The sequence below is a fragment of the Triticum aestivum genome, chromosome 1A, assembly GCF_018294505.1.
Source record: "Triticum aestivum cultivar Chinese Spring chromosome 1A, IWGSC CS RefSeq v2.1, whole genome shotgun sequence".
NCBI lineage: Eukaryota > Viridiplantae > Streptophyta > Magnoliopsida > Poales > Poaceae > Triticum > Triticum aestivum.
The window spans coordinates 358,613,188-358,629,050 of record NC_057794.1 but is presented as its reverse complement, the minus strand read 5'-3'; the positions used below and the strand labels follow the sequence as shown (position 1 = coordinate 358,629,050).

Sequence of the window (15,863 nt, the reverse complement as noted above, 5' to 3'; positions counted from 1 at the left end):
TGAGGGGTACTCATGAGGGTTTTATCAATTCGTTTTAAGATTGAGATGGCTGAAAATAGCAAATATTTTGCTTAGTAACTAGATTTTTTCTTTGCGGAAACTAACTAGATTTCATCGGCAAGATATTTTCTCCCAAATAATTAGTAGCATTAGATTCACGATAAAATATATTTTCATCATATATCTATTTGGTTTCACAAACATATTTTTGCACAAACTCAGTTAAAATTTGAGATAATTTAACTCTTCAATAAAGTTGGAAGTACACTCTTTAAAGGACGGATGGAGTACATGTAGGTGGATCCCGACCCTTGCCGGCTGGAGGGCTCCGTTTTTACATGTGTCTTCAACTTTTGTTAGGATTTGTGTCCTGCTCAGGAAGACGAGACAGCGGCGGCTCCTTAAAGATGGAATAAGGTTCTCTGCGCTTAGCCCCCGTTCCGGTGGTGTGTCTAGCATCGTCGGTAGGCGTGTGGAGGTGTGTCTCCAGCGGATCTATCCTTGGTGAATTTGCTTGGATCTGGTTGTAGTTCGTCTATGTTTGTGTTTTTTCAGGTTGGATCCTATTGATCTACGTCACTCTTCATCAGCGACGGCTGTTGTTCTGTTGCGCTGGTCCTATGAGACCTTAGCACGACGACTTCCCGATTGTCTACTACAACAAGTTTTGTTCGATTCTGGTGAAGGAGGGGTGATGACGACGGCTCCCTTCGGCTCACTTCAGTGCTTGTAGTCGTCATTAGGTGGTCTACGGACCTGGATGTAATTTTTATTATTTCTGATATTCGTTGTATTGTTATGATTGACAATGAATAGGTTGAAACTTTTATAAAAAAAAAAGAGGGAGTACATGTAAATGTCCTTTGCTTTCCATCCTAATATATCGACACGCTTCTCGACAAAAAAAAGTTGGAGCCAACGCATTATGATGTTTGTCTCTTCGACCACGCCAACTCAAGGCCAACATTATACTAGTATATGTATGGCGCATATGACTGAAACCTCAAGGTAAGCCATTCTCGAAAAAAAAACTCAAGATAAGCTGGTGCTGTTAGTCAGGTCTAGTAGTAGCATTTTCTTAATGTAACCTAGCTCATACGGTGGCGCAGAAGATCCTTTGCCGGCCAAAATGGCGCGCACTGCTCTCCTCGCCTCGCTGTATAATAACTTGCCAGCAGGCACCAAACCGGTCGATTAACCGATCCAACTGAACTGAACCGATTCCATTCCATATCTCCACTCCAAATCCAAGAAGCCTCGCGGTCGCGTACGTTCGTTCCCACCGCCAGCACGCACGCCATGACCGACGCCCCCGCCGTCGACGTGGAGAAGGCCGGAGCGCCGGCTGGAGGGGCCCCCGAAGGCTCCGGCGGAGGAGGCGCGGTGGGCGCGATCGTCGGGCGCTGGCGGCGGCAGGACCTCCTGGACAAATCCGGGTCGGCGCTGCGGGCGGCGGCGTGGGCGTTCTCCCTGCTCGCCTTCCTCGTCATGGTCGCCAACGAGCACGGCGACTGGAAGCAGTTCGACCACTACGAGGAGTACAGGTGCGCCATGCCAACTCCGGCGCACTTCATTGACCCCCCCGCACGCTGGCGGTGGTTGCGTACTTGCGTGGCGTGTGAGCGTAATCAACTAACGTTTGGTGCGTACGTGTCGGCGGCTGGCTCGTCAGGTACATCGTCGCGGTGGGGCTGCTGGCGTTCATCTACACCACGCTCCAGCTGGTGCGACACGGCGTCCGGCTCAGCGGCGGCCAGGACCTGCAGAGCAAGGTCGGCCTGCTGGTCGACTTCGCCGGGGATCAGGTCAGCAAAGCAACCTAGGCGTTTTGGCATATCTGCCCTGGTGAATTCTGCCTCGGCAATTCTTGTTGCTTCTCTCTGGCATTTGTCTCAGACAAGTGTCACCATTGTCTCCAAGGGGATCAGAGCATAAGCAAAATTACTTGAACAATAGGAATAGGAAAAGCAAAAGATACTGGTAATTTTGGTTTCCCGAAAATTCTGGATGCGTGGTAGAGTATATTGCTCATTGAGGGTTTTGAGTTGGTGGTCAATTTGGTGGATGTGAAGCTGTGTGATGCATAGCACGTCGTCAGGGACAATTGTTATAGCGTACAGATAGAGATAGGTGGATTATTATTATCAGTCGCGCAAGCTGTTGTGTGCTGGAATTCTAGCCCATTTCTTCAGCTAATTTATTGTACTCGTACATGACCTAAATGCATCCACATGGCACTTCCACTTCATATCATTCCTTACATCTGGATCAGAACAACCAAGTCAATCCCCTCAACAACAAAAAAACCAAGTCAACACGCATATGTTGCCTTAGAGCAACTCTAGCAGACCCCACAAAATCACGACCCGCATAAATGTTTTACGGGCTGAGGAAAACGGATTATAAAGGTCGATTTTAGCTGCGGCCGAACAGAACCCGTATAATCAATCAGTAAAAAAAAATATTTTCTAAATATAACATCTTCTTCCTCACGTCCTTCCCATCTCGACCTTCGTTCTCTCGGCGTGTGCGCGTCCTGCCTCCGCGACCGTCTCCTTGTGCTCGCCATCGAGTGCGACCGGGCCGGGCCCAGCAGCAGTGCCGACTGCAGCATCAGACAGCGGCACCGCGCGGGCGGAGGCCAAGGCCGCCGGGGCAGCGCGGGCGGAGGCCGAACTCCTCCATTCGCTAGCTACACGCGCATTCATTGAGCTGCTAGCTATAGCTAGCTAGCTGATCCATTCGAATCGATTCGGTTGGCTAGCTAGCTAGCTAGCTCCTCATGGAGAGAACCGCAGGCCGGCGCGGCGGACGGCCGGCGGGCTCGGCGGACGGCCGGCGGGCGTGGCAGTAAGGGGCGGCGTTGCGGCCGGGGCGTGCACAGGCGGCCGGGGACGGACGGGAGCAAGCCATGAAGTTTTCGCTGGCAGTTGGACTCCCGCCGATGGTCTTTCACGTATACAGGTCGTCCTAGGGTCCTCTCCGAAATCCTTATTTTCATGAGTTCGGTCAGGATGTTTGCAGTGCCTCTTAAAAATTTTACGGGTCGGGTGGTTTACGGGTTCTATTCTGGACGGTTTTTTCACCTAAAACTGTAAACCGACGGTTATTTTGCAATTTCGTGCTTTTATAGGGTCTGCTAGAGTTGCTCTTATTGAAGCTTAATTGAAAGAATGAAAGTAATTAAGTAGGATATCTATTTTAGTTTATCTATATGGTACCGTTCGTTGTTTGACATTTGTGAAACATAGTGTGAATACAAAACGTCATCCTTTTGAAGATACATACTCAACATTTTAGTGTTTAGTGGGTCCCACTAAACAACATCTATATACAAGTTAGCGGTTTTAAGGGGCTATAATGTCATTCAGCAGCAACCTAGTGTTGATTTAGCTTGCTTTGAGGATGCCACTATTTGCCATGGCCCGTTATTTTAAACTTTATATGCACTATGAATATTCACAATTGCGATGTTGTGATGGTGATCAGCATTCGCTGCATATGTCGTGTGGTGGAACAGATAATGATAGTGTGATACACATTCATTAAAAATCATGGAGTCCTATGCATCCCCCCTCTCGAAGTAAAACTGGGTTGACTTAAATGCCTACAAAATTCTTAACCGTACTTACCAAAATGGGTTTCTCTTGCTCTTGCAGGTAACGGCGTACCTTCTGATGTCCGCATTGTCCGCTGCGATCCCGATCACAAACCGCATGCGGGAGGGCTCAGACAACGTGTTCACCGACTCGTCCGCTGCCTCGATTAGCATGGCCTTCTTCGCCTTTCTTTGCCTCGCATTCTCAGCTCTCATCTCAGGTTTCAAGTTGTCCAAGCAGACCTACATATGAAGCTTGTGACATATGGGCGAGGTCCGCTTCATCTGTGTCCATTTGGTTCCCTCTTGACGATGTGCAGTCCATTTGGTTCTTCCTGATGTGCAGTCCACCTGAATATATCTTGGGTTTCTTTTGTGCTCCTAACTAATGTCCGCTTCTTTTACGTGCGTGCTTATTTAGGTGTTTATATCATCGCGCCAAAGTATGTAATTATGTTCCACGCAAATGAATGAGAGTGTGTGCTCAAATGATTCTTGCCAATCAAGGAATGTGTGTGATGCTGAAATATTCTGTTGCGAAGATTATGTTCATAGCATGTGTGCATCTTTCTTACCCGCTGGAGAGCATACAAGCATATGAGTGCATTTTGCTGTCAATGTTACATTAGAAAGTATAAGTAGACAACGTAATCTCGGGCAGTCACTTCAGTCGATGATATGCTCGTGGCGTAAGTTGGCTCGGTGTTTAGCCGGTTATGAAAGAGTAGCCCCACAAAGACTTTGACCTTGTTTGGCGCCTGAGAGGCCAAAATAAAATCTGCATTAGTATGCTAAAGTCTTATTGCATAAGTAGGTTGTATGCATTTTTTCCTTCAGTGCTCCCTGTTCATTAGGGTTTGGCAATGGCTTGATCTAGACACTCCTACTCAAGATGACCTTGGCAACATTAGGGAAACTACGACACCGGTTCCTCTTCCTCGACAAGTAAGCCATTCCGTGTTGCCCACAATCATTTGGAAGATTTGGTATGCCAAAAAATGCGCTCATCTTCTGAAACCAATACCAACACAACTCCGCTATAATCAATAACATAATCAACGACTTCACCACTTGGTCCTACTGGCTTGTGAAAACCGAGTCATAAGGCTGCCGCCAGCTTTTGGCGTCTCCTCACATGTTAATCTTTGCATGTAATCAACTCAGACCATTGGTTGTTTGAGTGATATATTCAGGTGGGGAACACCCTGTCTCGCCCCTTCCTGAAAAGTGGATATGTAATACTTTTAGACCTGCTATGTGACCTTATTGATCAAGTAGGGATATCACCGTGGATCAATCTGAAACCAATGGATAATCAGAAATGATCAGGAAGTTGAAAACTCAAATAAGGAAGTCTCCTCTTTCTCCTGGTTTATTCACATTTTTGTGAAGAAGCCTTATAAGAGTCACATGAATTGTCCGCCTTAGTACATAAGTACCTTATACTATTGCTCATGTTATGATTGAGGACACCTCATAGGGCACACTGTTGGTTTACTACTTTATTGGTGGGCCAATGTGGAAGAAGTTAAGGATCGCCAAAGAACGAAACATGTGAGACAGAAACCAAGACATAGTCAACATCACTAATCCCACTCAAATCTCCTTGTCATAGCCCCTGTGAGCGACACCGAGGCAATTAAATCTAGTTGACATCATTCCAATCTCCTCCATATCCTTTGTTGCCCGCAACAACCAACATCTCTTTGTACGCCTATTTTGGACATCGGTCTATTTGGAGGAGGATGTGCGGGTGGAGTCATCTAGATTGGATCAAGATAGCCAACCAATAGTGCACCAATGATGTCCATGGCCACCGGCCAAAGCTCCTTCAACCCTCTCAATATCAATGAGTGCACACGCTAGTGTTTTGCTGAAGGGACATAATTTCTCCTAATGAAAAAAAATATTAGTGACCTAACCATCTGATTGAGTCGATAAATTGTGAGAGAGCACATTCAAAGACAAGCACACATGGACGGAGAGCCCCCCATTCAAAATGAGGAAAAGAGACGACATCTTATCGATCTTTGATTTGTTTGAGTCAATAGGAAAGATGTGCTATAAAGATGGGGTACACCATGGAGATTTGGTGGGAATCAACTCACTGCACTAGCCTATATGCACCCACAACCCATCCCATGGCAAGAGATAACCTACTTTAAAAGCCATGTTATGTTATGTTATGTTTCTAACACACTGTAGCGACCAGACCTCAAACGATCCAATCTCTGTGCTCAGGTGTCATCCCTGGATCAGTAATGCTGACACCACACAGTACTTGAAGGATTTATAACAGAGTAGCAATTACACACTTATTACATCGAGAGTCTCAAAAGAGAACTTATTACAATAAATATGGCTTAAGGCCATCTAATAACGATAACAGCGGAAGGCTTGGAAGATAAGTGAGTCCATCAACTCCAACGGCATCACTAAGTATATGTTGAGATTCACATGATAATCTAGGTACTAGATACTCAAGTTGTCCATAACCGGGGACACGGCTAACCATGATTAGTTTATACACTTTGTAGAGGTTTGCGCACTTTTTCCCACAAGACTCGATCGCCTCCGTTTGATTTCTCACACTACATGGTGTTTGAGAAACGGATGACCGAGACAAAGTCTTTCAAAAGCGCTAGCACCTTACGATCGGGTAGATCGTTACACCTACTTTCCCCTACATCTGCTAGTCTATCACTGTAAGAGTTCGCATAACTTAGTCAACTATGCTAGAGCCCATAGTAGCTTGTGGCTGCACACGGAAGTTTCTAGCATGAATAATCTCATGATCCCTTTGATGCCTGGGTGGCGGTCCAAAAGAAAAACAGGCAATTGCTGGAATACCCAGGTGCCTCAATCCACCCAGATGTGTATTTAAGTTGCCACCTTAGATAAACCATTAATTTAACAATCTCACATCTGTCATGGATACACTCACCCAATCCACGTCTACTAGCATAGCATAGCATAATAAGCAAACGTAGAAGTAACTCCCAAAGGTTTGATAATAACAGGTAATAGGTACTACCTCAACTACTTCCCAAACCCACAATTTAATTAGATCCTAATCATGCAATGTGTGAGGATTGATCTAATGCAATAAAAACTGGGTAGTAGGAGGTATGATCAAAGTGTTACTTGCCTTGCTGATGATCCGCAAAACCTAGCGACTCGAAGTAGCAAGCGGCGCACTCCAGGTACTCTATCGCAAACAAACAAGCATACAATAAGTACTCAATTAATGATCAGGTAAAACTCAAATAAGAGAACTAACCAGAAAGTTCAACTTAAGAACTCCGTTTGGCAAAAAGAATCAAAACGAACGAAGCAACGAAAGACAAACGGCAAAAGAAACAAGCTTCATTTACTATTCTGGATCTAGGGCAATTTTTACAGTGGCAAACACTTGTTTGAGTTGGTTAAACGGAAAGAAGGTTTCGAGACGAAACTCCAGGCGCTTGAATCGCCTGATTCCGTTAAACGAGCGAAAAGTTAGACTAGAACGAAAAACGGATCAGGAATCTCGATTAGAAAAATTACGGATTAAATCCGAGAAAAAGAAAAACGACGAACAGATTAATGAACGAACGTTCGTTATTTGAATCTAATCGAAGAACGCGTTCGTTAAAACGAACGAACGGGCGAACAATCGCTAAATAAATAAACCGGAAAAATTGATCTATTAAAAAAAACTAAAAAAACCGAAAGAAACCGACGGAAAACCGATCGGTTTTTTAAAAAACCCCGGCGACCAGATCTACCTCCGGCGGCGGTGGATCCGACGGCGGGCAGGTGGAGGCGCGGGTGGCGCGGGGGCGGCGACGGCGACGCTAGGGTTAGGGTTTGGGGCGGGCGCGCGGCTTGGGGCTGTCGGGCCTCGGGCGGCGACTATTTGAAGGCCCGGCCAGGCGGAGTCCTGGCCTGTTACGGCCCAAAATCGGTTCACACTCTTTTTTTTAAATAGTTACGCTCAGAAAAAAACAAAAGGAATACTAAATGGACTCCAAAAATCCCGAAATAAATTTTCCCCGGCTTCTAAAATCAAGCCGCACAGGATGAACATTTATTTGGGGCCTAAATGCAATTTTGAAAAACACGCATTTTTCCTAAATTCAAATAAAATAGCAAATAAAATCAAAATAAAATCTTATTTGATTTTTTTATTATCCTCAATATTTCTTTATTTTTGGGAAAGTCATTTTATTCCCTCTCTCATATTTGATAATAGAAATAATTGAAGATAAGATAAATAAAATCAAATGATCCTATTTTCAAAATTTGAGAAAACTCAAATATGAAAATAACGAAATCCCCAACTCTCTTCGAGGGTCCTTGAGTTGGGTAGAATTTTCTAGGATCAACCAAAATGCAATAAAATATGATATGCAAATGATGATCTAGTGTATAACATTACAAATTAAAAATTTAGGATGTTACAAACCTACCCCCCTTAAGATGAATCTTGCCCTCGAGATTCGGGTTGGCTAGAAAATAGGTGAGGGTGGTCCTTCAGCAATTCTTCCTCTCGCTCCCAGGTGGCTTCATCCTCCGTGTGGTGGCTCCACTGAACTTTGCAAAACTTGATAACCTTACTACGGGTGACTCGACTGGCATACTCTAGAATCTTAACTGGTTTCTCCTCATAGGTCAAATCACTGTCCAACCGAATCGCTTCCAGTGGAACTGTAACTCTCGGCGGCATAGCCGCCATCTCTGCGTGGCACTTCTTCAACTGGGAAACGTGGAACACGCCGTGAACTCCTGACAATCCTTCAGGCAATTCCAACTTATAGGCTACTTCTCCCATACGCTCCAGAACTTTGTATGGTCCTACAAAACATGGCGCTAACTTTCCCTTAACTCCAAAGCGCTTAACTCCTCGAAGTGGAGATACTCGAAGATAAACTCGGTCTCTGACTCCGTAAACTGTCTTCTTGCGTTTAGAATCCGCGTAGCTCTTCTGCCTGGACTGAGCTACCTTGAGCCTATCGCGAATCAATTTTACTTTATGTTCAGACTCCTTAATCAGATCCGGTCCAAACAACTGGCGGTCTCCAACTTCATCCCACGACAACGGGGTCCTGCACCTCCTTCCGTACAAGGCTTCGAAAGGGGCCATCTTCAAACTGGATTGATAACTGTTGTTGTAAGAGAACTCTGCATAAGGCAAATTCTCGTCCCAACTAGATCCATAATCTAGCGCACAAGCTCTCAGCATATCTTCCAAAATCTGATTGACTCTCTCGGTCTGTCCATCTGTCTGCGGATGGAAAGCTGTACTAAACTCCAGTCTGGTACCCAAAGTTTCATGCAACTGATTCCAGAACTTTGAGGTAAATTGGGTTCCTCTATCTGATACAATGCTCCTTGGAACACCATGCAGACATACGATTCCGGTCATGTATATCTTTGCCAACTTTGCACTGGTGTAGGTAGTCTTCACTGGGATGAAATGAGCTACCTTTGTCAAACGATCGACTACAACCCAAATCGAGTCATAGCCTAAACGAGTTCTGGGTAAACCTGTAATAAAATCCATGCCTAACTTATCCCACTTCCATTCGGGTATCGGTAATGGCTGTAGCAATCCTGCTGGCTTCTGATGCTCTGCCTTTACTCTCTGACATACATCACAAACTGCTACATACTTCGCAATATCCTTCTTCATTCCGACCCACCATAAGATATCCTTCAAATCCAAATACATCTTGGTATTTCCTGGGTGGATCGAATATGGTGAATCATGGGCCTCTTGCAGAATTAACTTCCTGATATCCGGGTCATTAGGCACATAAACACGGTCTTCAAACCATAAGGTATCGTGCTCATCTTCACAAAATCCCTTATCTTTTCCTTTGCTCATTTTCTCCTTTATAGAGTCAATCTCCTTGTCAGTCTTTTGAGCTTCTCTGATCTTATCCATCAAGGTAGACTGAATCCAATGCTGCTACATAGCCTCTCGGAACTATTTCCAAACATAGCTCACGAAGATTGTCGGCTAACTCCCTTGGTAAATCTCCCGTCATTAGTGTGTTGACATGGCTTTTACGATTCAATGCGTTAGCTACTACGTTAGCCTTTCCGGGGTGATAATGCAATCTCATATCATAATCCTTGATGAGCTCCAACCATCTCCTTGTAACATCCCAAATTTTTAATTTGGAATGTTATACATTAGATCATCAATGCATATCATATTTTATTTGCTTTTGGATTTTGATCCTAGAAATTCTACGCAACTCAAGGACCCACGGAGAGAGTTGGGGATTTCATTATTTTCATATTTGAGTTTTCTCAAATTTTGAGAATAAGATCATTTGATTTTTATTATTTTATCATCAATTATTTCTATTACAAAAATATGAGAGAGGGAATAAAATGACTTTCCCAAAATAAAGAAATATTGAGGATTTAATAATAAAATCAAATAAGATTTTATTTTGGAGTTTTTCGTTATTTTATTTGAATTTAGGAAAAATGTGCGTTTTTCAAAATTTCATTTAGGCCCCAAATAAATGTTCACCTTGTGCGGCTTGATTTTAGAAGTCCGGGAAAATTTATTTCGGGATTTTTGGAGTCCATTATTTCTTTTTATTTTTCTTCTGCGCGATAATAAAAAAAACGCGCACCGACCTACGGGCCGTGTCCGACCGGGACTCCGGTCCGCCAAGGCTTTATAAGCCGGGGGGAGCCCGCCCGAGGCCCAGCCGCCGCCCCTAAACCCTAGCCGCCTGAGCGCCGCCCGCCGCCGCCGCCGCCTCGCCGGACGCCGCCGCCACCGACCCGCCGCCCGAGGTTCGCCTCGCCTCGATACCCGTGCCGCCGGTTTTTTTGAAAAATCGTTCAGTTTTCCGTCGGTTTTTCGTCGGTTTTTTTAGTTTCAGTTTTTTTAAAATAGATCGGTTTTCCGATTTATTTAATTAGCGAACGTTCGTCCGTTCGTTCGTTCTAGCAAATGTTCGTCGTTTTTCTTTTTCTCAGATTAAATCCGCGATTTTTCTGATCGCGATTTCTAATCTGATTTTCGTTTTAGTATAACTTTTCGCTCATTTATCGGAATCAGGCGATTCAAGCGCCTGGAGTTTCGTCTCGAAACCCTCTATCTGTTTAACCAACTTAAACAAGTTTTTGCTACTGTAAAATTTGACTTAGATCCAGATTAGTAGAACGAAGTTGTTTTCTTTCGCCGTTTGACTTTCGTTGCTTCGTTCGATTTGATTCTTTTTGCAAACCGGAGTTCTTAAGTTGAAACTTCTGGTTAGATCTCTTATTCGAGTTTTACCTATGCATTAGATGCGTATTTATTGTGTGCTTGTTTGTTTGTGATAGAGTACCCGGAGTGCGCTGCCTGTTACTTCGAATCTCTAGGTTTCGCGGATCATCAACAAGGCAAGTAACACTTTGATCATACCTTTTCTACTACCTAGTTTTATTGCATTAGATCAGATCCTCACACATTGCATGATTAGGATCTAATTAAATTGTGGGATGGGAAGTAGTTGAGGTATTACCTATTACCTGTTTATTTTCAAACCTTTGGGAGTTACTTCTACGTTTGCTTATTATGCCATGCTATGCTAGTAGACGTGGATTGGGTGAGTGATATCCATGACAGATGTGAGTTTGTTAATTAATGGTTTATCTAAGGTAGCAACTTAAACACACATCTGGGTGGATTGAGGCACCTGGGTAATCCAGGATTTGCCTGTTTCTTTTGGACCGCCACCCAGGCTCAAAGGGATCATGAGATTATTCATACTGGAAACTTCCGTGTGCAGCCACAAGCTATTATGGGCTCTAGCATAGTTGATTAAGTCGTGTGAACTCTTACAGTGGTAGACTAGCAGATGTAGGGGATGTAGGTGGTACGGTCTACCCGATCGTAAGGTGCTAGCGCTTCTGAAAGACTATGTCTCGGTCATCCGTCTTCTCAAACACCATGTAGTGCGAGAAACCAAATGGAGGCGATCGAGTCTTGTGGGGAAAAGTGTGCAAACCTCTGCAGAGTGTATTAAACTAATCATGGTTAGCCGTCTCCCAGGTTATGGACATCTTGAGTATCTAGTACCTGGATTATCATGTGAATCTCAACATGTTACTCTAAATTAATTTTGTTAGGTTTTGTAATGATGATGTTTAATTGGGATTGAGGATGCTGTCAACCACTCTCAATGTTTAACAACCACCATGATAGATAAATAAATTTATTCCTTTGTAGTAGGGAAAAATTGGCTTTACGCAAAACTATAATCATAGAGCTTTCTGTTGGGGAACGTTGCAGAAAACAAAAATTTTCCTACGGTTTCACCAAGATCCATCTAGGAGTTCATCTAGCAACGAGTGATCGGATTGCATCTACATACCTTTGTAGATCACACGTGGAAGCGTTCAAAGAACGGGGATGACGAAGGCGTACTCGACGTGATCCAAATCACCGGAGATCCTAGCACCGAACGGACGGCACCTCCGTGTTCAACACACGTACGGTCAGCGTGACGTCTCCTCCTTCTTGATCCAGCAAGGGGAAGGAGAGGTTGAGGAAGATGGCTCCAGCAGCAGCACGACGGCGTGGTGGTGATGGAGCTGCAGTACTCCGGCAGGGCTTCGCCAAGCTCTATGGAGGAGGAGGATGTGTTGGAGAGGGAGAGGAAGGCACCAAAGGTGTGGTCTGAGAGGCCCTCCTTCCCTCACTATATATAGGGAGCCTAGGGGAGGGGCGCCGGCCCTAGGAGATGCAATCTCCTAGGGGGGCGGCGGCCAAGGGAGGAATCCCTCCTCCCCAAGGCACCTAGGAGGTGCCTTCCCCTTTTAGGACTCTTCCTTTCTTGATCTCCTGGCGCATGGGCCTCTTGGGGCTGGTGCCCTTGGCCCATATAGGCCAAGGCGCACACCCCTACAGCCCATGTGGTCCCCCGGGGCAGGTGGGCCCACCCGGTGGACCCCGGGACCCTTCCGGTGGTCCCGGTACAATACCGGTGACCGCGAAACTTGTCCCGACGGCCGAAATAGCACTTCCTATATATAATTCTTTACCTCCGGACCATTCCGGAACTCCTCGTGACATCCGGGATCTCATCCGGGACTCCGAACAACATTCGGGTTACTGCATATACATATCCCTACAACCCTAGTGTCACCGAACCTTAAGTGTGTAGACCCTACGGGTTCGGGAGACATGTAGACATGACCGAGATCGCTCTCCGGTCAATAACCAACAGCGGGATCTGGATACCCATGTTGGCTCCCACATGCTCCTCGATGATCTCATCGGATGAACCACGATGTCGAGGATTCAAGCAACCCCGTATACAATTCCCTATGTCAATCGGTATGCTACTTGCCCGAGATTCGATCGTCGGTATCCCAATACCTTGTTCAATCTCGTTACTGGCAAGTCACTTTACTCGTATCATAATGCATGATCCCGTGACCAGACACTTGGTCACTTTGTGCTCATAATGATGATGTATTACCGAGTGGGCCCAGTGATACCTCTCCGTCATACGGAGTAACAAATCCCAGTCTTGATCCGTGTCAACCCAACATATACTTTTGGAGATACCCGTAGTATACCTTTATAGTCACCCAGTTACGTTGTGACGTTTGGTACACCCAAAGCACTCCTACGGTATCCGGGAGTTACACGATCTGATGGTCTAAGGAAAGGATACTTGACATTGGAAAAACTCTAGCAAACGAACTATACGATCTTATGCTATGTTTAGGATTGGGTCTTGTCCATCACATCATTCTCCTAATGATGTGATCTCGTTATCAATGACATCCAATGTCCATAGTCAGGAAACCATGACTATCTGTTGATCAACGAGCTAGTCAACTAGAGGCTTACTAGGGACATGTTGGTGTCTATTATTCACACATGTATTACGATTTCCGGATAACACAATTATAGCATGAATAAAGACAATTATCATGAACAAGGAAATATAATAATAATGCTTTTATTATTGCCTCTAGGGCATATTTCCAATAGTCTCCCACTTGCACTAGAGTCAATAATCTAGTTACATTATGATGAATTGAACACCCATGGAATTCTGGTGTTGATCATGTTTTGCTCTAGGGAGAGGTTTAGTCAACGGATCTGCTACATTCAGGTCCGTATGTACTTTACAAATATCTATGTCTCCATCTTGAACATTTTCACGAATGGAGTTGAAGCGACGCTTGATGTGCCTTGTCTTCTTGTGAAACCTGGGCTCCTTGGCAAGAGCAATAGCTCCAGTGTTGTCACAGAAGAGCTTGATCGGCCCCGACGCATTGGGTATGACTCCTAGGTCGGTGATGAACTCCTTCACCCAAATTGCTTCATGCGCTGCCTCCGAGGCTGCCATGTACTCCGCTTCACATGTAGATCCTGCCACGACGCTCTGCTTGCAACTGCACCAGCTTACTGCCCCACCATTCAAAATATACACGTATCCGGTTTGTGACTTAGAGTCATCCAGATCTGTGTCGAAGCTAGCATCGACGTAACCTTTTACGACGAGCTCTTTGTCACCTTCATAAACGAGAAACATTTCCTTAGTCCTTTTCAGGTACTTCAGGATATTCTTGACCGCTGTCTAGTGTTCCTTACCGGGATTACTTTGGTACCTACCTACCAAACTTACGGCAAGGTTTACATCAGGTCCGGTACACAGCATGGCATACATAATAGAACCTATGGCTGAGGCATAGGGGATGACACTCATCTCTTCTATATCTTCTGTCGTGGTCGGACATTGAGCTGAGCTCAATTTCACACCTTGCAACACAGGCAAGAACCCCTTCTTAGACTGATCCATATTGAACTTCTTCAATATCTTATCAAGGTATGTGCTTTGTGAAAGACCTATGAGGCGTCTTGATCTGTCTCTATAGATCTTGATGCCTAACATATAAGCAGCTTCTCCAAGGTCCTTCATTGAAAAACTCTTATTCAAGTAGGCCTTAATGCTGTCCAAGAGTTCTATATCATTTCCCATCAAAAGTATGTCATCTACATATAATATGAGAAATGCTACAGAGCTCCCACTCACTTTCTTGTAAACACAGGCTTCTCCATAAGTCTGCGTAAACCCAAACACTTTGATCATCTCATCAAAGCGAATGTTCCAACTCCGAGATGTTTGCACCAGCCCATAAATCGAGCATTGGAGCTTGCACACCTTGTCAGCATTCTTAGGATCGACAAAACCTTCCGGCTGCATCATATACAATTCTTCCTTAAGAAAACCATTAAGGAATGTCGTTTTGACGTCTATTTGCCATATCTTATAATCATAGAATGCGGCAATTGCTAACATGATTCGGACGGACTTTAGCTTCGCTACTGGTGAGAAACTCTCATATTAGTCAACCCCTTGAACTTGTCGATAACCCTTAGCGACAAGCCGAGCTTTATAGATGGTCACATTACCATCCGCGTCTGTCTTCTTCTTAAAGATCCATTTATTTTCTATGGCTCGCCGTTCTACGGGCAAGTCAGTCAAATTCCATACTTCGTTTTCATACATGGATCCTATCTCAGATTTCATGGCTTCCAGCCATTTGTCGGAATCCGGGCCCGCCATCGCTTCCTCATAGTTCGAAGGTTCACCGTTGTCTAACAACATGATTTCCAAGACAGGGTTGCCGTACCACTCTGGTGCGGAACGTGTCCTTGTGGACCTACGAAGTTCAGTAGCAACTTGATCTGAAGTTTCATGATCATCATCATTAACTTCCTCTCTAGTCGGTGCAGGCACCTCAGGAACATTTTCTTGAGTTGCGCCATTTTCCGGTTCAAGAGGTAATACTTCATCAAGTTCTACTTTCCTCCCACTTACTTCTTTCGAGAGAAACTCCTTCTCTAGAAAGGATCCATTCTTGGCAACAAAGATCTTGCCTTCGGATCTGAGGTAGAAGGTATACCCAATAGTTTCTTTAGGGTATCCTATGAAGACGCATTTTTTCGACTTGGGTTCGAGCTTTTCAGGTTGAAGTTTCTTGACATAAGCATCGCATCCCCAAACTTTTAGAAACGACAGCTTAGGTTTCTTCCCAAACCATAATTCATACGGTGTCGTCTCAACGGATTTCGACGGAGCCCTATTTAAAGTGAATGCGACAGTCTCTAAAGCATAGCCCCAAAAAGATAGCGGTAAATCGGTAAGAGACATCATAGATCGCACCATATCTAATAGAGTGCGATTACGATGTTCGAACACACCATTACGCTGAGGTGTTCCAGGCGGCGTGAGTTGTGAAACTATTC

At 44.8% G+C, this 15,863-nt stretch overlaps 1 protein-coding gene across 1 annotated transcript; it reads left to right on the top strand.

Annotated features, from left to right (window-relative positions):
* The first annotated feature begins 1,044 nt into the window (after positions 1–1,044).
* On the top strand, positions 1,045–4,100 carry LOC123128210 (CASP-like protein 4B4). Its single transcript, XM_044548185.1, has 3 exons — positions 1,045–1,544; positions 1,673–1,805; positions 3,660–4,100. The coding sequence occupies exons 1-3, from the start codon at positions 1,300–1,302 to the stop codon at positions 3,849–3,851; spliced, it is 570 nt and encodes a 189-aa protein (XP_044404120.1). The 5' UTR covers positions 1,045–1,299; the 3' UTR covers positions 3,852–4,100.
* Positions 4,101–15,863: the final 11,763 nt, after the last annotated feature.

What these genes read in the sequence shown, in the direction of transcription:
- LOC123128210 (XM_044548185.1), top strand. Translation starts at nt 1,300, where the DNA reads ATGACCGACGCCCCCGCCGTCGACGTGGAGAAGGCCGGAGCGCCGGCT. An exon ending in GACCACTACGAGGAGTACAG is followed by an intron (nt 1,545 to 1,672) that starts GTGCGCCATGCC and finishes CTGGCTCGTCAG; the next exon opens with GTACATCGTCGCGGTGGGGC. An exon ending in TCGACTTCGCCGGGGATCAG is followed by an intron (nt 1,806 to 3,659) that starts GTCAGCAAAGCA and finishes TTGCTCTTGCAG; the next exon opens with GTAACGGCGTACCTTCTGAT.